The sequence below is a fragment of the Chiroxiphia lanceolata genome, chromosome 2 (assembly GCF_009829145.1).
Source record: "Chiroxiphia lanceolata isolate bChiLan1 chromosome 2, bChiLan1.pri, whole genome shotgun sequence".
NCBI lineage: Eukaryota > Metazoa > Chordata > Aves > Passeriformes > Pipridae > Chiroxiphia > Chiroxiphia lanceolata.
In genome coordinates this window covers 42,273,660-42,296,604 of record NC_045638.1, presented here as the reverse complement: position 1 = coordinate 42,296,604, position 22,945 = coordinate 42,273,660, and the positions used below count along the sequence as shown (strand labels likewise).

The window sequence follows — 22,945 nt, the reverse complement described above, 5'->3', positions numbered from 1 at the left end:
CACAGCCAAACACACCGAAGGGGAATGGTATTTTTGCAAAATAGCATTCTTTATAATTGAAGACAATTTGTCTTGAATTAATCACACCTATTTTTAGGCACTAAACTGAGGCACTTAAATTAGAGCACAGACTAATATTACAGCTAAGTTTACCTGACAGCTCCTTACCACAAATGCCCCAGCTCCCCTGCGCCCTGTCAGCTTGCTGTGTCTTTAACTTTCCTTCTTCTGCCATTTGTTTTTGCCTAACCTTGAATATGGATTGTTCATGGGACTCAGCTATCAGAAAACAGATCTCATTAAAAGTGATTCATTTTCTATTGCTTTATCCCTCCGACCTGGTTCACCACAAGGTCATACATAACAACCTGCACAGTGGAGGACAAAAGATCACAAGAATGATCCCTTCAGGGGTTGTAGCTCCTCAGGTGAGTTTGGGCAGACCTTACATGTCCGACAGCCAAGGGAATGAAATACTTCTGCCCATCTCAGGGATACTGCACAGAAGTATTACACTATTTAGGCTCCTCACATAAGGACTAAAATTACATGGGATAAATTTGGCCTCTGTTCAAATGCTGGAAATTTAAATCTGAAGTTGCTCAGTTGAGCAGACAGACTGTTCTGTAAACTCAAGGCACATCCTAGCCTGTGGTACTCAAGATAATACTTGCCTTAGTAAAGCAAGAGTGTGAACAGGAATTAACTGGTTTTGTTTATCTCTCGAGAAATTGTAATACACTATGTTAGGTTGTTTTCCTAAAAGTCTTGCCAATAACCCTTTTTTGTACTTCACATGATTTTGGATTTGTGGATTGGTTGTTGGTTTGGGGGTTTTTAGTAGTGCTCTTCTGGCACACAATCTTTAAAAATAAATTATCATCCATCTGTACAGTGTCTGTACTTGTTTCTCAAGTGTCTAGAGAAACCTTGTCAGGGTAACAAGCTAAGCCAGTTACTTGATATGCGATAGGCCATTCCTATTATTCCTTTCATAACTCATCTAGATTGGAATTTATCGTCTTTTCAGTGGGCAGTTCTATAAAATTATTTTGTATCACTGTAAGAGTACAGAAGATAAACTTCCTGAGCAGATCTGAACAGTTCTGGGAGAACTATTTTTCTCCCATGCACACTGCAATTAAATATCATAATGAAAATTACATTAGCAGTTTTGTGGATGGTTTGATGGTTTGGGGTTTTTTTAAATTGAAAGGAAACCAGTAATTCCAGTCATGCTGTCCTGCTTTACGCAACATAAGCAACTCATAAAAAAAAAAAACAAACAACATGTTTTATGGGCACATTATGCAACCATTTCCTAGAAACTGTTAACAGTGGTACCAAAGTCAGTTTGGGAAGAGAATAAAGATTAAGAAATGCATTCCATTTTGCATTAGAATGTATTCACAATCAAGTCTTTCATATCAAGTAATTTTTAAGAATTTGGTCAACGTCTCATAAATATTGATGTCACAGAGAACTCTGAGAAAGTAAATAATGTAGCAATTTCCATTTGCAGCTGAGTAGCAGTAGGTAGATTCTCAGATATGTTTTCACACCTGGTCATCCTTGGGACACAGCAGAGGTCGGGGAAGAGGGTATAAAAAGGGAAATATGTGACATGTCTTATTTCCATTACTTTTATATGCAAAACTCAGTTTTAGAGTTTCCAGCATTTGTAATGGAGACTGAACCCTCCCATTTGCAAGGATGCTGGCAGGTTGTAATAGCTCCAACAATTATCACAAATTGCTGCTTACCATAGGAATTGCAGTTTTGATACAGACAACCTCCACCTTTCTTACACAATAAAGATGCATAATAAATTTATTGCCCATGTATCATCTGTTTTTCTAGTAATTTTGGTGGGTTTGGCGCGTTTTAAGGAGAGAAAAATTTGTAGCTGAACAGTCTCAATTAAAATACAGAGTAACAAATACATGCTGACCCGTATACAAAGCTTTCAAATTTGTTATGAGAAGTATATTGTACTGGTTCTAGACTAATGGACTGATTAAGCATTCAGTTCACAGAAAAAAACCCCACATGATAAGGTCCACCTTACTTTGCTGTCTGTCCTTGATTCCAATTTTAGTATCTTGCCAAAATACAGTGCTCTTTAATAACAAGAGATATTCTCACATAGAAACACACAGTTTTTCATTTAGTGTAACAGTCAGGAATAGCTACTTTAAAGATGCACTTCATAGTGTTTTCAGTACTAATCTACAGTTAGCTCAATGTACTGAAAAGATTCTTGTACTCAAAGGAGAGGATACAAAACATCGGCACACTACACACAGACGCTGCACTTCAGATTTCAAACGCCTGTAGCACGAGTATACTTTACATTTACTACAAGTAGATTTACCTTGTCCCAATAGCAAGTCAAATCCTGAACATGAAGAATGATATTCTCATTATCACCATGCAGTTGTGGCTTGAAGTGTGAGACCTCATCAAGCATCAGAAAGTTCTGCAATAAAAGCACAGGATAATTGCATAATGTGAGACCAAGAATGGGAAAGGAACCCAATCACGTTTTTTGATAGCAGCATACAGAACATTAATTATAGCGTTGGAAAAAACAACCACAAACTGATCAAGGAATTACATTTCCAAAGCAATGCACAACTGTAACAGTGTACCTCTAACTATCTAGCTCCCCCCCAAAAAAAACTCCAAAAGTGCACATTTATTAGAACAACCACCTGCTCAGTAAAGAATTCCAGAAGGAAATAGACTTTAAGAACCTGTCCTGTCTTTCCCTTGAAACACTGACAAGTCTTAAGATTGTTTAATTTCCCTTTCCAATCAGAAGAGGTAAAATCCCCACTGCAACACCTTATCATTCCACTGCTCTGATAGCAAATACTTGTTATTTCATCCGAAGAATGATAAGGACACAGTAAGCAGCTGTCCACTGTCCCTATTAAGCATTCTTCATGTGACAAAAAGAAGACAGAACACTATCTGAACCTCTCCTCCTTTCAAATTCCTGGGCATTAATAAAAAAAATTGCTTATATCTGCATTACTGGTTTATTATACTTTCACTATTGAAATTCTGCATTATATCCCAATCAGAGAACCTTTCCTTCAAGTATGCACTTTGTACCACAGCCACATTTCTAGCACACCTTGCCTGATGCTAGATTATAAATAGGTCAAACAAATTTAGAAAGGAAAGAGGCAAATTCCAGAGAAAAATTTCAAGGATAACAGTTACCACAATTTTAAGACAAAATCTCAAAAATTCTAACATGCTCTGAATCACAGAATATAAAGATCTTAAATAGGCATCAGTACACAATATTTTCAGAAGATAATGAAGGTCTTGATCTTAGAAGCCAAGATTAGTTAACAAGTACTTAGCTAACAGTTTGCAGGTGAGAGATAGCTGCTGAAGACTTAACAGCAGTCAGTAACTAACAGGAACCAGTAGGAGGATGGCAGGAGCCACGGAAGGGCAGGAGGAATACTGCTAGGTGTTAACAGGCACAGAGGTACTGCTCAAACTCCAGCGGTATTGTTACAGGGAACAATGAGAAGTCAAGCATTTTAATGCAGCACTCCTAGGTGTACGACACACTCTTGTTCCGTTAATACTAGATATCAGCATTACTGATGTTTATCCTTATTGAAGCTGAGTTTTCACTCCAGTACTGAAACAGGACATGAGCTAGGGCTCACATCTGGCCTCCACAGATGATAGGGTAGTGCAGCGTACAAGAAATATGAATCCTACAGCTCCCATCTGCCTGCTTTGTTCTTCAAGCCTCCACATATATGTGTATCTGTCCACACGTTCCTCTTACTTCAGAAATGTCTACAATACCTCTTTGCCATGTACACTCTTCTACATTTTGGCCTGCTCTACAGTGCACATGTTTTTACACATGCATACACAGCAACACAGCTTCCAAAACAGGTTATTTCATTAAAAATCCCAAACGGCAAAACTAAAACAAGGCTGCATTTGTCAGTGGTGTTAAAACAAAGTTAGAGTAAGAAAAGAAATACCCTTCAGATCAATAACCGTACCTTGATTCGTCGGATGCTAATCACTGCCTCAGATACTCTTTCAACAGCCGAAGGGAAGAACAGAGTTACTGTCAGTCTCACTGCACCGTACAGGGACACTGCAACAAACACCCGACTTGCAGAGATAAAATTTCCAAGCAGTACATATGCCATGAAAGTCATGAACACTGTTATTTTGCTTGCCACAAAAAAAGAGGCCAGGTTCAGTCCGCGAAGGTAGGAGCTTTTCATAACCATGGAGATTTCCTTCCTAAAAATATAAAAAAAATCACATCAATCTCTCTCATTACTGTTGCCCTCAACAACCAGATGAGGTAAACGCCCTCTTAGGATTTTACTTTCATATCCTTTCTCCTCCCCTTACATCACCCCAACTCATACGTAAAGAACTGTGAAGAAACCACGTTATATGGTAAACAATAACAAAAAAAAAGGAATTCAAGAGGCTTAGAAATTTAGTGAGGAAATTTACTATATTTAATATTTTAGCAGCTATAGAAAATAATTATTTTTCAGAGACAGAAAACCGGTGTACTGCTTTTTTGTGCTTTAGTCAAACTAGTATTTTAGTTCAGATTCTAATCTGCTTCAAATATTTCTGGGTTGCATGCAATAGCAAAGAGGAAAAAAACCCCTGTATAAAAGGCCAAGCACCCACAAACTTCTTATCCTTCCAATACCAAAATCCAATAGAGTTCAGTCACAAAACTCATGACAAGACTAACACATACTCTCCAGCTGAAAAAAAAAGGGCAACTTCCAAGAGATCAACAGTTTTGCCCATAACCCAAGTATCTGCCATTATTCAGCTGCTGATCCTCGAACTTGATCACAGAATTTAGAGTATTTCCTTTCATCTCAGTCTAAATCCTTCCCAGTTTGGACCCTGCTCCTAGCTTCTTCTGCTCTAGGAACTGTGGTTCATAAATTAAGAAAATACTGATCTGTGAGGCAATTGTTCTGCCAGTCATTGCCCAAGCTAAGCAGTGACTGAAGTACTGCTCAGACACATAAATCTCCCTCCAGCAACTGAAAAGCTGTTGATGCATATGTTCTCAATTTCCACTTCAGTTAAATTGCAGTTTCTATTTCTAAATGACTCATCAAGTCCAACCCTCAAGATGTTACTGCACTATCATCCACTACAACATGATGCTATCAGGCTTAAGTCCTTATTAAAATAATCATTTTTCTTTATCAAGAGAGCATAACAACTTATTCCTTCCCCATATATTTTATTTTTGTCTGCCTGAAAAAATATCCAAGTCCCAAAACAATTCCTTAATTTCTCTTTCCAAATAATCTGACTATTCTCAGGGAAAATCTTCATAATTTTGATCACCTTCCACTTGGAAGTATAGATTGAGATTAGAAACTCAAATTGGGATTATACAATTTGAAGGAAATTAAGTGCTCACTTGATGAAGAAAAGGATGCAGGATGGGTTACTGGAAAACTAGTTAAAGCAATTTTCCCACTACACTTGCCAAATTGGCTGAACTGACAGACTTTCAAAGAGTTTCAAAGACTTACTTTTTCAGCTTAAGAGTTCACAATCTCTGATCTCCAGAGTACAGAGAAAGAACATGTGTATGTAAACTATTTGAATTGGGTCTAATTCAATTACTTCTACAACCCTGGATGAAACTCTTTTTTCCCACCCTTTAATAATCCTTAATAATCCTCTCATTATCTATGGACAATTGGCAAGTTTTTTGTGCTACTCTCGATAAATATCAGATAAATTATAGCCTACTCACAGGCTGCATATAATATATTACACTGTCTTAAGGGGCAAAGTTATATAAAAGGAAATTAGTATGAACAGACATAGGAAAAAAGAGCAAAGGAGGAGTTCAGGGGTCATCCTAGCCACTGTCAAGACGCACTGTGGAAATACTGAGCAACAAATCACCAGGCTAAATTCAAGACTTTTAACTACAGTTTTCCACAGCACAGTTGAAGAAAAGAAAGATGGCTCAAGATGTGTTCTGCAAGAGCTTATTTCTCTCTATCACTAAAAAAGAAGCCTGTAATCCTAACGAGGTGTTAAACTTGGAAGTCTGAAGTTTAGTGATGGGACGACAATGCCCACTGAGGAAGCTTCCAATAAAGAAATAAGCCTCTCTGGCTCCATGCAAGACAGCAAAGCTTTCCATTCAATCAGCACAATATCCTATGATCTAATAGGGGAAAAGATTACGTGCATGAGAAGAAACATCTCAGGGAACATCTGCAAGTTTGCAAGCCTGCAAATGGACGGAAAGGAAAAAAAATCCTTTAAAGTAAATGAATTCCAAATAAAACAAATTTAAAAAAAAAAATCAGATAATCTATAGCAAATTAACAACCTTCTATTTACATGCTGGAGAGGGACACAACGTGAAAATTAAATTATGAGAAATATGGACTCAAACTCCTACAGTTATCCTTTAGCACTGAATGCTCTTACAGTGTCAAGAAAAAAGGCAAATATTGATTGCAAATCCAATTTATTAATATGTTTTAATTTGATGCCAGTGGACCTCTGAAATGAAATGTCATAGGATACTAAACTCAGCTGGCTTTCCCAGCTGAACACCTAAGGAATTTCTGATCTGCTGCCTTACTTTCCTCCACCTTTCCCAGATGGCTTGAGCAGTACATAAACACAGAAAAGGAAGCAGAGTAGTACATTAGGATGCTATCATCCAGGACAGAAAGTCGGATTCCATATATTTCTGAGAAGGGAGATGTCTCTGTATAGGTTCCTTGCTATCAGTTTACAGAACTGTGAGGATGAAATTGTTGCAATACAACAACTACATTTTATTAGTTGCTGTTTTTAAACACAACCATAAAATGAAGTATAAAAAAGCCAGAATTTATAAATATCAAAGTTTGGAGGGTTTTATTCACTTTTTAATCGCCTTAGAATGTATTTTCATTCCTCCACTCTTGCTGTATATTAAAAAAAAGTAAATCCCAAGACATTTAACTAAACTGCATTTTAAAGCACAAAATAACACACTTATTCAAATGTAAAAAAAAAGGCAACTGATACTAGTCATATACCAAGCTGTATCTTTCCAGGATTACCTTCTTAAACCATTCACAAGTTCCGCAAATGACTTTTCCCAAGCATACATCTTTATTATCTTCATACCACTTATCACTTCATTCATGGTCCTAATCCTGACATCTGTTAAGGCAGCTGTCTTGCTTCTGTAAACAGCACAAAGGAAAAAAATTTCAGATTCTCTAAAAAAGACAATTTATGATCATATAACATACTCATATACATGAAGCTTTTGCTTTTACATGTAAAGATGATTCACATAATTGTAATTGCACTAAAGAGTCTTCCTAAAACAGTATCTTAAAGCTGACACACAGCAGACAGACTTGGAATGTCTGTATTCCTGGTATTACTTGTTCTCAGGAAACTGTGAAGTGATTCTATGTTCAGAATTACATGTTAACTTGTGCAAAGACATGGCATTCCTTAAACAACATCTCTGTCTACCAAAAAACCCTCAAATTAAAACATTCGCAACTATGAGAACTAAACAAAAATCAGAAGATTACTTTAAAACAGAAGATTTCAAAATGCCAAAACAACCACCCTTCTCATAAGGCTCTTTTGATGTTGTTAAATAAACTGGCCTCATTTGTGTCTTTCTAGGATTAACTCTAGTTGAAGCAGAGATTACTTAGTACATGAGCTACAATTTATTACAGATAATCTAAATATGATTTTGTTTAACAAATAAATATTATTTAATCATTAACTGTAATTAACACTAATGTAAATATGCCTATTTAAGTGCCACATTATGTTTGCGCTGATGAGCAAACTGGAAAATATATATAATTAAATAATAAAGTCACAGTTTTAATTAGGAAAAAAAGCACTGAAACTTAGAAGCCACGTAATGAATGCATTAATTATGCTAATGGAGCCTATTACAATTCTGAATTCATTCATGTAGACAAACATACTTTGTACATAGCGAGCTATGGCAGACCTTATTTTGATAACACATACCTTTACCTGCTAAATTACTTATTTTTGCATATACCAATGAAAATTAAGATTCAAAGAGCATTTAAAAAAAAGTCTCTTTACAAAGAGTGACTGGACTTTGCCAGCTTAACCTGCCCCCTGTAAGATTTCTCAGATAGAAATCTCTGGAAGAAATAGCCATATTTAAAGAACATAACTAGATGGAATTTCAAGCACCTACTCGTCATATTAAAAAAATTTCTCAGCACCAGCGTTCCATAAATGTTAGGATGGCTGAAGCAGGGTATTAAAAAATATTTATTCAAGAAAGCTGACAAAAGGAATGTAGAAACTTAGCTCTAATACAATCAGGGACTCTTATAACACTGAGAAAGATTACTTAGCCTAAATCAACCCTACTGAGATGGAACAAGATTATCTTTGCTACTTCATCTTTTGCTCTTTCAAAAATAAACAGTAGAAAAAACAATTCCTCAAAGAACGTAACAGCTCAATATTTCTTCCCCATACACACACCACCACTGTAAAGGGCAAAATTTAGCAACATATTGTTCATGTCTCTGCAGCAGCAAACAAAAATTATCACCTACAGTCTATTGGAAGTCACTTAACTTCCAGGCTCGGTGTTCAGATAACAGAAGGTTGAAGATGATTCAAAATAATAAAGTTAACAGAAGTTTCTTAATCAAAAAGACTATAGTTCTCATAAACCAATTTCTCAGTTTTCCTGCTGAAATGTTATCATAATTTAACAATCCTCTTTCAGATTCCTTTAAAATGTTCACGAGGTTGGGGCAGGAGTGCTATTTTTTTTTTAAGTTACACTCTCCTACACCTCAATAAGCATATTTTGTACATACATACCAGAAGCCACAGCATCAGTAATATTATATAATGGCTTCAAGTACACAGACATCCAGTGCATTGACAATTAACTTACAGCAGAGAAAGACATGTCCCCGGTTTTAAAAATATTAAGTTCAGAGTACATGCAGATCAGTCTGACTGCAAAACCCATGCTCACACAGCATTATAAGAGTGTAATAGGAAAGAACCTAAAAATTCTTCAACTCTCTGAGAAGTCCCCTCTATAATACTTATAACCATTCTACATTAAGCAAGCTGCAAAATTCCTTTTTGTTTTCATGAGGCATATTTGGTGGGTTTTAATCATGCCTGACACAACAGTTACATATAGTGTTTCTCTTAAAAATTATAAGGGCTTTAAATGAGACTTTTACAGTTGCATGGCTAAGCAGTAAAAGGGTTGTGCTCTTGGGAATAAATATATCTAAGTTGTCTTCAGTCCAATAATTGAACTATTTCTCAAATAATATATTATTAGGTCATGTGTATTTTGCAAAACTTCCAGTACTTGTGCAAGTAAAAGCAATCCTGCAGACTACAGTGTACACCATTCCACAGGATACTTAGTCCATCTCTGCAAACTCCTACAGCACTGCAGCCAATGACTGCATCATGAACTGGTATGCATATGTGCTTACAAGACTGAGTCACAAGTACAATGCTGAATAATAGCGCAAATTAGCTGCCACACCGAGCGTGCTTGGATTTTAGCAAAAGCTTTAATCCTTAAATTACTTCTTCATAGGCTGATTTCCTTAAATCCATGCAGATTCCCAGCAACTGCCATGTGAAAACACTCATCATTAGACAGAGCTGAAATCTATTCCAGTTTTACCATTAACTCCTTCTGTTCACTGCACACTCACAAAGATCTGTGCACATGGAGACCAGTGAAAGTTTTTCAGGTTAACAAATTCTTTTCCTTGTACTGCATCCAAACAAGTGGCCATGGGTAAAAAAAAACCAAAATAACATTATATTGCCACTGATTCATTTTTAAAATACATACCTTCAAGAAAGAGATTTTTGTCACCTTGTTGCCTGACCCTGAACAAGTCCCTTACTCTCGCTGTGCCTCAGTTTCCCATCTGTAGATTGGGGCTATTAATGCTTACTGCCATGGATAAGCAACACTAGTTAAGCACTAAGTATTTTAACTATTGACTCAAGCCTCAAAACCTCAAAAACTTAAACTAAAAAAACCATCAACAGTGAAGTAGCTTGATACTTATGCATGCATATTGCACATGCAGTGAAAATGCACATCTAAGAATATACTGCAAGTGCTCTACAAACAGGTTTTATCATCTAAAAAACCTAAGAATTTGACAGAGAACACTGAATGAATCATTATTTGAGAAACAGCACGTGAACATTATTTTAGAAATAGCACATGAACATAATGACTGAAGACTACCACACTCGGTGCAAATAGAAGGAATTCTACAAGTTGGTTTCATTTTGTAATTCTCAGCTGTCTCTTCGTACCCAGCCATGCAATGGCAATGCCATACTCAACAGGTGTGGGAAACTTGTCATGAAATACAACTAGAAAACAACACTAACTCACTAAAATAAGCTTTACTTATCAAAAGAGCTAGAAGGAACCCATTCAACAAAAGATGCAAACAAAGATGCATAACACTTGTAAGCATATGTGTACACATATGCTTACAAGTAAAGGAACACAAAAATATTTCCATTAAGATGCAAAGGCCACTTATAAACTCATTATGTAAGTATAGCACGATTAATTACATAAGAAACAGAAAAGAAACAGAAAACCTGGAAGCAAGAATTTGCCTCAACAGTCCCATCTCAGGCAAGTTTGGTTTGTTGTTTTTTTTTTTAGGACAAAGTCACAGAAAAACAAATTAAATTTGTCTGATAATGGAAAATTACTGCAAACTCTTCACAGCCTAGAACCTTACACTCGGAAGCCTCATACTGGCATCAAAACCACCATCATAATTTTTTTCTTCCTTTCTCTCTCAGTTCCTTCCCCATTTTTCTCTCAGCACCTTTGTCACGAAGGAGAGACAGCAAGACCTTTGAACACAAAACTTTCAGAGCTTTCTGCTGCAACTCCTATGTCATCCCAGTAAGTCAAACTTAGAGCAGGGCTGATAGTATCGCTTTTGCAAGTAACCACTCCCTATGCACCACTGCAGGAAGGAGTTACACAATTCTATGCCAAGACCTACAGCAAGGTAGCTACAAAAATAGCCCAACTCTTTTAATGTAATGGACATCTAATGAGTAGCAGATATTCTCTGCATGTTTGCCAGACAGACCATTTCAAGTCCATAAACAGGAATTCAGATATCTCGCATTATCAACTATAAAAAAACACTGGCAAAGATAAAAGACAATGCAAAAATCATCACCAGTCACAAACCAATTTCAGAGCAGTACTCGCAGTACTCTACCTCCATCCAGCATGAATATTTTTAAACCTGTAACAGAAAATACATACAACCCAAGATGTGCAGCCTTACCTGAGGGAAGAAAAAAGCCTCCCAATGCAGGTCTGGACAGGAAGAAGAATAATCAGAACTGCCATTCCTGCAAGACACGATGGGCCTATTTCCATCCAGAGAAGTACTGTTACTGCTACAGCTTGAATTGGTCCAGCCCACAAGAAGTGCAAGAAAATTGTTACCTAGACAAATAGTTAAGAATCAACTGTCAGCTTTTGGTCTTAGCTAAGAAATTTAACCCTAATAACATTGAGGAAGCATTTTTGCATTCAGTGAGAATTCTGCACCAGAGAGCTAAATGTACATTTAGCTGTACAGAAAGTAAACAAATGCTGATTTTGTTTTATGTTCATCACCAAAACTTCTCTGAGTTTAGAAAAACAGTAGGAAAATATTTAAGGGGAAAAAAAAGATATGTTTTGCTCCTATATTTTAAGGGAATATATCTCTTCTTATGATGCCATCCAGAAGAGTCTTGAGAGGTGGGCCCATGCAAACCTTGAAATTCAACAAGGCAAGTGCAAGGTCCTACACCTGGATTGGGGTAATCTCAAACATAAATACAGGCTGGGAGGAAAACATATTGAGAGCAGGCCTGGGTAGAAGGACCTGGGCTGCTGGTGGATGAGAAGATCAACACAGGCTGGCAGTGTGTGCCTGCAACCCAGAAAGCCAAGCATGTCCTGGGCTGCATCAGAAGAAGCACTGCCAACAGGTCAAGGGAGATGATTCTCCCTACCTGGAGTACTGCATCCAGCACTGATGGACATGAGCCTGCTGGAGCAAGTCCAGAGGAGGGCCACAAAGATAAACAGAGGGTGGGAACACCTCTCCTGTGAAGACAGGCTGAGAGTTAGGGTTGTTCAGCCTGGAATACAGAAGGCTCCAGGGAGACCTTATATCAGCCTTCCAGTACCTAAAGGAGGCCTACAGGAGAGCTGGAGAGGGACTTTTTAAAAGGGTATGTAGTGATAGGACAAAGGGGAATGGCTTTAAACTCAAGGAGGGTAGGTTTAGATTAGAAAAGTTCTTCACTGAGGGGGTGGTGAGGCATGGAACAGGTTGCCCCGTGAAGCTGTGGATATCCCAATCCTGGCAGTGTTGAAGGCCAGGCTGGATGGGCCTTTGAGCAACCTGTCTAGTGGAAGATGTCCCTGCCCACAGCAGCAAGGCTGGAACTAGATGATCTTTAAGGTCCCTTCCAACCCAAAACATTCTACGTTCAAGACACAACTAGAAATGTTCATTAGAAACATTTAAGCATCAGTTGTAAACAAAAATTCCTCAACTCCAACCTCACAATTTCTTCAGCCCATTGGAAAGATCTGTAATACTTCTTACCTGATCAAATTTGTTCACATCATTTGACAGAAGATTTACTATTTGACCGGTGGTAGTTTTTGCCATAGCTACATTACTAAGACGAAGTGCCTAAAAAAGTCAGAACAGTTTCAAATTGTCACAGCATATAGAGCACTGTACATCTATACACAGAAAACTCAATACACAAATACAATTCCGGGGCAAAAGCTGAAGGCACATCTCAGCTTTTGCCTGAAAGTATTGAGGCATAGTAGGAACCTTAGACAACCCATGGGTTACGTTTACGTATTCTGAACAAAGTCCTGAAGAAAAGAGTGTTAGGAAAATGACTGTGAGAAGTGCTATAACTACCTTCATGTCTGAAGTGACTGAAAATGGGAAAATACCGACATAGCAAGTCACTAAAACTATGCAAAAGAGTGTCTAACTCTTTGTGTGCATTGTTTTCCTCCTCAGCATGAGTATCTGTACAAAACAGGAACAGAAAACTCCACCTGAAGGCCAAATAAAAATCAGAACAATGTTTGGCCAATTGCAAGAATTCTGTTTTGAACAAGATCTGAGAGAAGGCAAAAAACAAACACCCAAGTAATTCATTTTACACTATCAGTTCTTGCTAACACTGCAAACAGTGCTTTCTGCTAGAAGGAAAACACAGGTTTGTAGCACAAATTAAAAAATATACAAAACATATGGTTTTCTCTACAGGTGTAGTTTCCTCCTCAAAAAGACACTGCATTTTTAGGCAGTGCACATCTACTTCTCCCTCTCTAAACAGTTATTATTAGGATTCCTTTTTGATCAATAATCAAACCTGAAAAGGACTAATTGTTTCAAAAATACTGTTCCAGAATTTTGAAATAGGTGGAAGAACATCAGCCATCAAAGTACTATACAAAGCATCATTTCAAATGAAGTGCTGAGGTTCACCTAAGCCATCAGGAAAGACTGTTGGTGTCTTGCTAGAGGCTCATGGCCTGGGTCTGTGTTGGACCTGCCACCCAAATCACCTTTCTGACTTCTTCCTAGCTATTTCAGACACAGGCAGCAAAAACAGTTTCAGTATGACTCTATGAGTCCAGTTCCTTTTGACAAAGATGGTCTCAGGAGGAACCATGCAAGCATCTGAGCCAAAAGGAGGGTGCTCATCTGTGACCCACTTGTCTTCTCAAGGAAGAGACAGCCATTCCCATTGTCAGCGGCAATGCAATTTGAGTCTCTCCTTGTCTTCTTTCTTGTTTTTGATGTTTCTTTCTTTTTTTTCAAGTGAAATAAGCGTTACATTTTCCTGGCTGAATGAACCTGTCTAGACTGTAAAGTATACAGAAAGAAATGGAAACACTGAACACAAAGCAGCAGTTTTACTTACATAACCAATTTCTACCAAACAGTCCTGTTTTGGTACCTTCCCCTTTCTACAACATTCAAAATACAGCCCCACATGAGCTGAGGAAAATTAACTCTATCCCAGCCAAAGTCAGTACACTGACCTCAAAGAACTTCTAAAAGTTAAGTCTTAAAAAAAAAAAAAGCGCAACAAAACCCAGCTTCCCGTAAGTCGGCTTTGGTTTCAAAACTTAAGATTGTGAGTCATGGGACAGATTTCATTTTAATTTTTGTTACAAGCTCCCTACGTCCATCACTAATACTTCTTATCAGTCACAAAACATCTTAAGAGTTTGAATACAGGGCTTTTGCAAATTAGATTTTAACTTTCCAGGAAACAAAAAAATGGGTCTAAAACGTAAGAATTATGAGCATTTGGAATTCTCCATTAAGGATGCTCTCTTATCTAGCCTATTCATTCTTGCAAATCCAAGATTTTATTTGCTACAGCAATTAACCAACTCAGCAAAAGTGCTGGTAAATTGGCATCCAAGTTACTTCAAAAGCCTATAGGAGGATACAGTGAAAGTATTACTTATCTATAAGCTGTGGATAACAAAGACAAATTATTAGAAAGATTTCTCAATGTTCTGCTGTGACCTCGGCCTTCACCCTCAGGAGCAAACATTAATGAGATGAGGGGAGATAAATTTTCCATTGAATCCCATCTCTAGAAATAAGGGTGTATATTAGAAATATTTCTTTTCCAAGCTTCTAAGCTAGTATCTACATAACAATCAACATCACTATATATATATTTTCATGAATTTCAAATTGCATTTTGATAATCAGTTTAGTAAATTAATACCTTAGAGAGATGTTTATGTACAAGAAATCAGTGTGCCATGTTAGAGCCAAGTTCCCAGAAGATCATTTCCAAGGTATCAGAAGGGGGAGGAGAATAAATGTGTGCATGAAAAGCAATCGCCACTTACAATGCAGACATTTTCTCTCTCCTCACTCTATTGCTTTGCCCAAAAACTTCACATGACCTGTACAAATAGTACAAGTGTTTGTCTTAAGCGGATGGTACCTATGCTTAGTGGTTAAAATGATGTGGATTTCTTCACATTCCAAAGAAACTGTACAGTCCTGATCCCTTCAATTAAGCTTTTTGCTGAAGTAAGAACTTGCAGGCCACTGTTTTAGCAGCACTAAAGCTGGAAACACAGGGCATTACCCCTTTCAGCATTGTCAGCTGAGATTTTTGCTCTCTCACCAAGGAGAGCATTTCATACTGCATATCGCTCAACTCCTTCCTGAAGGTAATACTCATAACTTCCCTTGTTCCACTTTCCCTCTGACAGCAGCCTTGACTCCCTCTGTAGTTGAGAAAAACTATTTCTTGATCAGGACACAGACAGCAAAGAAATCACTACTCACTGAACATACATCCCTTCTCACACTTCGTTGGTTTTAATGGAGGCCTGCAGTACTCCCACAGTAAAATCAGTAAATTATACTAAAAAATGGCTCTACCCTGCCTTTAGGATTCAGCTTAAATCTTAACCATGTCTCCTCTACCTGCTTCTCTCTCCCTTTTCCCCCAAACAGGAGGGATACTAAAGGTGAAGATGCCGAGCATTCCTGCCAGCCTGGAGGGTGAAGCAGCATTTCCACAGAACTGCTGCCGCTGCAAACCTGATGGATGCCCCAAGGGAGAGGGGCAGCCTCTGATCTGCAAAGGAGGCAACTTACTAATTCTACTGCACTGATGGAATACAATATAAATAAATCCCAGTATTAACCAAAACAGGGGTGGGGGGAAAACTGGAGAGTGAAGCAATTCTCAGGCAACTGAGAGTGCTGTAGCAGATGATGACATCCAAGCATAACATCCCCCTCAGGATCAAACTGCAAGGCTGTGTAACTGCCAGCACTCCCTGGGAGCTCTGCCCCTCTCCTGCTATATGCTGATGCCTCTTAGAGCTCCAGTATACAACCCTTCCACAAGTAACTGGGGGGCTCCTCTTCAACAGCACCAGCAGGCATAAAAAAAGCACCTCCTCCAAGAGTTTAGTGCTATTTAATTCACCACCTTCACTAGCAAGACTGAAGATGTCGTTCAGACACCATGTTACCAAAGAGAGTGTAAGGCCTGACACATGTTAGCATGCCTTACATTTCTACAAATGAGCAACTTCAATAGAATTGCAACCGTCAATACAACAAATAACTGCATTTTTTGGCTCCCCTGATGAAATAGCTGTCAAATACCAAATATATGTCTAAACAGGTTTGCTTACCTTCCGATAAATCATATGACACATGGCTACCCTCAGCTTCATGCCAGCCCGCTGAACGTGGTAGAAGTACAAGTGGTGCATTATAGCTAGAATAAGTGTGCACACAGACAGAGCAGCTGCATAACAATATGCAAAATTCAAAGCTACCTCATCTGAGGAATCATAGGTTTCAAAAAAATTAATAATTTTTCCCAAAATAACTGGTTGAACTATTTTGATGGTTTCCTGAAAGAAAAAGAAGGGGGGAAAGTATTAATAACTTCATATTAAATCATGCTACCCAAGTTTTTGTAAGCAGGCAAACAAGTGCCAAATACTGCCGCAAGTCATATCCCTTATTATTTTGTCTTCATTGTGCTCTAAAGTGTCACGCCAAATTTTATCAACACATAATTCAAAAGAAATCAATCAATTTAGCTGCAACCTTAAAGAGAACTATCTCAATTACCAAAAAAACCTTTGATGTTATAAAAATTGCACGACTGTGTATTACAATTCCATTTTTAAAGATGACAGTGTGTCCTTTACAGCCATTTACATAGAGCAAAAAACCCTCTTTCTATTGGGCACCTCCCTCAGTTACATAAAATGCAATTAAGTCTTACAAAGGAAGTCAGTAGCTTGCAATGACTCAAAAATAATGCACTGAAATCAGCTGTATCCACAACCCTGCAGTTATGACTCATTATTTCAGTCTCTACAGGGGTATAGCTCTGTTTTACCTCTCTGAGAGAGTTCATAAGCATTACCAGGTTTTCTAAATAGTACAGCATTAAGTCACCAGTTCATACCACCCAATCTATGATGTCAAGTTTTAAATTACTGTTAGCCATGAAGTATGTTCCATGGCATTTTACACCACTTACCTCAATCATTGTGAAAACTCCAAGAACTAAATAGGACTTCCAGAAACAAAGAATAATGGCTTTTGTTAAATGTGGCGTTTTCCCTCTCTTCTTTGCTTTTTGCACCTCTTTATCCCAGTACCTGGCAAACAAAGCACAAACATATTGGAGGACAGAATGGAAATCAAAAGGCAATTACCTAGAATAAAATATTTTCTGACTTAAAGCCAGATTGCCATGGTCAGCTTTATACAATCAAATAAAAAAAGAGTTAACAGTCATGTCTTATTCACATAAACGCTTAGTACTTAGTATTATAGGTCTATTTGCTCTTGGTTAATCACAAGCAATTCACCACTGTTGACTGTTATCACTCTGGACACATTTGCTGATGAGGAGACCTTTCTTTACTTCTTCTCTCAGTTCAGAAGTCACTCACATTACTTAAGAGCCTATGTTATATGATCTTCTGATTATGGACTAAACCAAGGCAGTATAGAGTGTCTTAATCTTCCTATAAGCTCTGACCTTTCCCAGAAAGGTTGTGATGCCCAACCCTTTCTCATATCTGTCCCTTTTTTTTTTCTACCACGTGATTCAATAAGGAGGTATAGATATGGAATTCTGTCACCTAACACTCCACACATCCCTCTGAAGGTAAGGATTACATCAGCAGAGTGGCAAAGACCTCTGAATTACCACATCTGCTCACAAGTAGGACACAATCTGTTCGCACAAAAATCAAAAGTCAAAGACAGTAATAAAAAGCATGATATTAACAAGAAAGTATCAGAATTTATGCACATTTCTTAAAACACACTGCTCTCAGACATGATACTCCCCCTTTCCTCTGAAGGCTAAATATTTTCAGCCAACCCTCTGACCTTGATAGTTTGAGGGCTGAAATGAGTCTAAGGCGTGAAGCCAATTATTTGCAACAAAGCACACAAGTTCAAAGCATACAGATCAGAAAACTTTTTTTTATTTTTACCCTCTTATTTTTTGTTACAAGGATTACAGAGTTATTGTCTATAGGCTTCAGAATCAGAAATGAAACTCTGTAGATTCTATGGGGTTTACTGGCTCAAGAGAAATTTATGAATTATATTCTCTGCTTCTTGGCCAAGTACACCCTTTTTTTTTTTTCCTACATGCTGTATTTTCTACCATTTGCTGACTCATAGGAAGTGTGTGCTTTTACTGCAAGAATCATTGCAAAGAGTTCATCTTCCCCTACAGCAAACTCCCTGAAGACACAAATAAGGAATTTGACAAAGCTCTCCAGCTACAAAGACTTTAAAAACAGCAACTCCTACAAGTTTATCACCTACCCTCTTTCTTCAGTTAACTCATCCAGAACAGGACGATGTAAGACCCGGTCAAAACCTTTCATTTCTGGATTCTTTTTACTTTTTGAAGAATGTCCCAACCCCATCAAATTATCAGGAAAGCTGATTTACTTTGTTTTCAGTATAAAGGCAAGAAACAACAAGGCCACACTTTCCTAATACACAGGTCACCTTTTATTAGCAGACACCTCTTCCTCTGATATTTAACTAAACATTATCTGAAGACAAAAACCTTCTCTGTTGCATAGTTCAACTTGCATAAACAGCTACCCTTTGAAGATATTTCACTTAAAATAAAAAGGTAGAACCTCCTGGGTCTGTACCAACATGAATTAGTATGCAGTCCATGAAAAAGTATTTATAACAAAATAAAGACATCTCTGAAATGCAAGCTTTTAGCTGTTCAAGGCATTTTATCCACTTTACCAGTGAGTGGCGTATTTTCAATATAAATATATTTATATGCACACATATATACAGGGTACACAGTTGTCACTTAATTCAGTTTGCCCTCAAACCCAAAAACAACAAAGAAAAAAACCCCTAAAACTCTTTTTACCCACTTTTATACAGAGCAATTTAAAAAGTTTCCACAGGTATTTTAGCACAGGCAAGAAGACTCACACTAACTTATTAAGAATTACTGCAGTAACAGTTGATGAAAAGTCTTCTTTTCCAAGCATTCTGCAAAGTATCAAATTAATTATAAATGACATAATGGAAATACTCTAATACACTTCCATTATGTGTAACTTGAAAAAAACTGAAAAGCTTCTATGGCAAACAAGTTCTCTTACTTCTTATTACTCTTAATTCTTCAGAATTTTTAACCTTGTTAAATTTTACAACAACCTCTTTTAATTTTAGAAGTAAGACTCTCACCTTCACCAGAAAAAATACAGTGAAAGAGAACAATTGTCCCCTTCCAACCCAAACTATTCTATGATTTTTCTCCTTACCACTGCAATTCCTCTCCAAGTTTCTTCGATGAATCTTCTGGCAGTACTTTATACATATCATCTTCTTCAAGCTTCCGTTTATGGCCAGTAATAAATAAGGGATTCAACCACCTAGTTAAATACAAATTATTAATAAACTGATCAGCAGACCAAAAGAATAATTACTTTACATATTAATTTAATTCATTTACCCCTTTCCTTCCTCCTTCTGAATCACTCAAGACCCATTTATTTTACTGCACCTTTATTTAAGAATTAAGTCAATCCCTATTTTACAAATGGGAAAGCATTTCCTATTTCCTAAAGCTGCTTATGCCCCAGAGCACCTTACTCCGAGGCATCCAGACAGCCAGCACAACTCTTCTTGGCCTTAAGGCAACTGTTTTCTTACAGTGTTTCCTTATACTCAAAAAACCCCCGAACTTAATCTAACCATTAAAATATTGACAAAAATAAAATTGTAATACATAATAAAAGACATTTTTTGAAACATTTACTTGACAAGAAAACCAGCTGCTGTTCAACTGCCATCTTGACAAGTATTAAAGGTCAGTAATTTAAAGACAACCACTCAAATGTAAAAATGGGTAAATAATGCATTATTACTAGATCTCAGCTATGTCTGGAAATATAAACAGAAGCACGCTGACACAATGTGGAGATTCAAAAAAGGAAAGTACTGTCTAACAGTTTAATTTCCTTAGTGGACAGATTTTTAAAAGCTCTGTATTTTATGAGAGCACTGTGAAGACAAATTATAATGGTGATACCGTAGGTTTGTTGAAAAACACTATGTTGTTAGATCAAATAACACTATCAGAGAATAGCAAGATTGGCTTTTATGCATCCAGATCCTTCTTTAAACCCGAAACACAGGTCAAGGAGGTCCAAACAGTTTCAGCTGTGATTCACAGAGCACAGAGATGCATGGCAGAAAGCACCAAAGTGACCAAGTAGCTCATGAGATGGAGCAAAATAAAATGACACATCTGAAACAGGCATGGCTTAGTGGGAACAGGGGAGTTAGGGAACTTGCAGTTTTCCACTTTGTCTGTCTCTCTATTGAATCCACGGTATTGGTTTCCAGAAGAAATGTGGATTTTGGCACTCAGGCTTATTTCCTACAAGTACTTTCTCAATTGGTCAACACTATCAAAACCATGAAGTCAGAGACGGATCTGTTTTGGAAAAAATACTCTTGTACTCAAGGCAAGCTGTTCGATCTCATTTGCCTGTGAAAGTTCTTAATTGCTGCTTAGTTTCTGATAATTATTCCCCAGCTTCACCAACACAGCTCTTACACAAGCATCTGGTGCACTAGGTGAAGTGTATTATTTTCTGGAAGGCCTACATATGAGAATTCAAAACTGGGACGGTTTACAACAAGGGCATTTATTTATTCATGACCACAATGGTGGTTATGAACACTTACCAACTAGCTTTACATTTCTTGCTCAGGCATGTTCCAACTACATTTTGTATACACTGGCTTATAAGCAGTTTGTTGACTAGAGTGGGTGGAGGACCAGGCTGAACCCTAAAGAGGGGGCTCAGAGAGTTTCTTCAAAGAAACTTTGAAGAAAACTTTTTTGCAACTTTTGTTGCAAAAACCTTTTTCCCAGGCTCCATGGCAAAACTCCACGTAACAAACGAGATTAAAGGTGTTTTTCCTTCACTACTTAGCATGCTAGCACAGTGTTTCTGTGACTCATTCAAAAAATTAGGTCTCTATCTTCAGAGTAGCACTTTGATGCCTAACAGCCCTTTTTTAAACTCTTCGAGTGAATACTATTTATGTGAGCTGTTAACTCCTCAATGTATGTTAAAAGTACAATTAGAAAGTACTTGTCAGACAAGTCTGTTACCTGGATTGTATAGCAATACATCAGCACCCAAGTCACCATAACACTTCCCTGCGGCCTCTGACAACAGGTCTCAAAGAAGAACAACTTCTGCCTGCTTTGACACAAGGAATCTGCTCAGTTGAAACATTTCTTCTCTGGCCTCCATTCTTGCAGCTGACCACAGGTAAAAAGCAGAATTGAGGCAAATAACCTCAAGGCCATTCAAATAATTGCTGCCCGCTGGATGAGAGAGACTCTGTTTGCTCCAGGACAGAAGGTTATGGGAAAGATCTGCAGACTTCAGTTGACTCATGAGACCGATACCAAGTGTTCCGGTTCTTGCAACATCAGCATTAGCCGACGGTGTACTCCAAAAACAAGCCACAGGTCTCCTTTCAGACACAGAGGCTAGAGTGAAAGTTATCTTTCCCAACTGTTCTAGCATGAGAATCAGGATGAGCCTTTTCAGGAAAACACAGGGATAAATCCTTCTCCCATCTATGGAAATGGTTATGAGATTCAACTGGCTATTGCTGCCAGAGGTGGTGAAAACAAAAATCATTCTGACATTTAACAAGGAACATAAATAGGATAATTATTACAGAACCACAGAATGGCTAGGGTTGTTTAAAAAGGGACATCTGGAGGTCAGCTGATCCAACCCCTGCTGCTCAAGCAGGGCCACCTAGAGCTGGTTATACAGGACAATGTCTAGACAGTTTTTGAAGATCTCCAAATTGGGAGACTTCATAACCTCCCTAAGCATCCTGTTCCCGTGCTCAATCACCCTCATAGTGAAAAAGTGTTTCCTGATGTTTAGAGGGAATCTCCTGTGTTTCAATTTGTGCTCCTTGCCTTTTGACCTGACACTGGGCACCACTGAGAAGAGTCTGGCTCTGTCCACCTTACACCCTCCCCTCAGGTATTTATATATATTGATGATCTCCCCCTGTTCTTTTCCTCTCCGGGCTCAACAGCTCCAGCTCTATCAGCCTTTCCTCACAGGAAGAACCCTTCATCATTCTTGTGACCCTTTGCTGCACTCTTTCCAGTATGTCCCTATCTCTCTTTTACTGGGGACCAAAACCAGACTCAGGACTCCAGTTGTGGGCTTATCAGTGCTGAACAGTGCATACTGCTACATGCCATTATTGGCACATAACACAATGGACAGAGGAAAATAAAAGACACTTTAGAAATATACTAAAACATACACTTTTAGAAAACAAAACTATGCTCTTAATGTTGCTCCGTAGAACACCGCTCTTCTACTTATACTTTTTGAAACACTGTGAAAAGCCACAGGCAGGCAAGAGGAAGAATAATAGAACAATGCTTCTGTTGAACGCAACTGCTCTACCCTGATGGCAGTTTGATTCTGCACTGCAGCCACCTGCAGCAGACAGTGCTAGCCACAGACATAGGGCAGTCCCCATGCAAAGCAAGCAGCTGAAGGACAATGGTATCAAGTATCCAGGGTTGTTAGAGCCATCTAGTTTACTCTTTGTCCTTAAACTCTCAAAACAACTTACTGATGATACACCCACCTCCACTGAGTTCTTATGGTTTGCAGTAAATCCCTTCTGTCCCCCCT

The 22,945-nt window shown here is 38.0% G+C and overlaps 1 protein-coding gene across 8 annotated transcripts in view; it reads right to left on the bottom strand.

The window, feature by feature from the left end:
* ABCC4 (ATP binding cassette subfamily C member 4) overlaps positions 1 to 22,945 on the bottom strand; it is a 148,361-nt gene that overhangs the window by 115,399 nt on the left and 10,017 nt on the right. For 7 of the 8 annotated variants that reach the window (XM_032679063.1, XM_032679071.1, XM_032679069.1 and 4 more), the window contains 8 exons: positions 19,508 to 19,618; positions 17,221 to 17,341; positions 16,355 to 16,579; positions 12,741 to 12,830; positions 11,418 to 11,581; positions 7,125 to 7,250; positions 4,047 to 4,296; positions 2,375 to 2,479 (listed from right to left, as the gene is read on the bottom strand). In XM_032679063.1, the coding sequence (XP_032534954.1) occupies positions 2,375 to 2,479; positions 4,047 to 4,296; positions 7,125 to 7,250; positions 11,418 to 11,581; positions 12,741 to 12,830; positions 16,355 to 16,579; positions 17,221 to 17,341; positions 19,508 to 19,618 (1,192 nt within the window). The remainder of the gene's footprint in view (positions 1 to 2,374; positions 2,480 to 4,046; positions 4,297 to 7,124; positions 7,251 to 11,417; positions 11,582 to 12,740; positions 12,831 to 16,354; positions 16,580 to 17,220; positions 17,342 to 19,507; positions 19,619 to 22,945) is intronic. The other variant, XM_032679067.1, reaches the window with a different exon arrangement.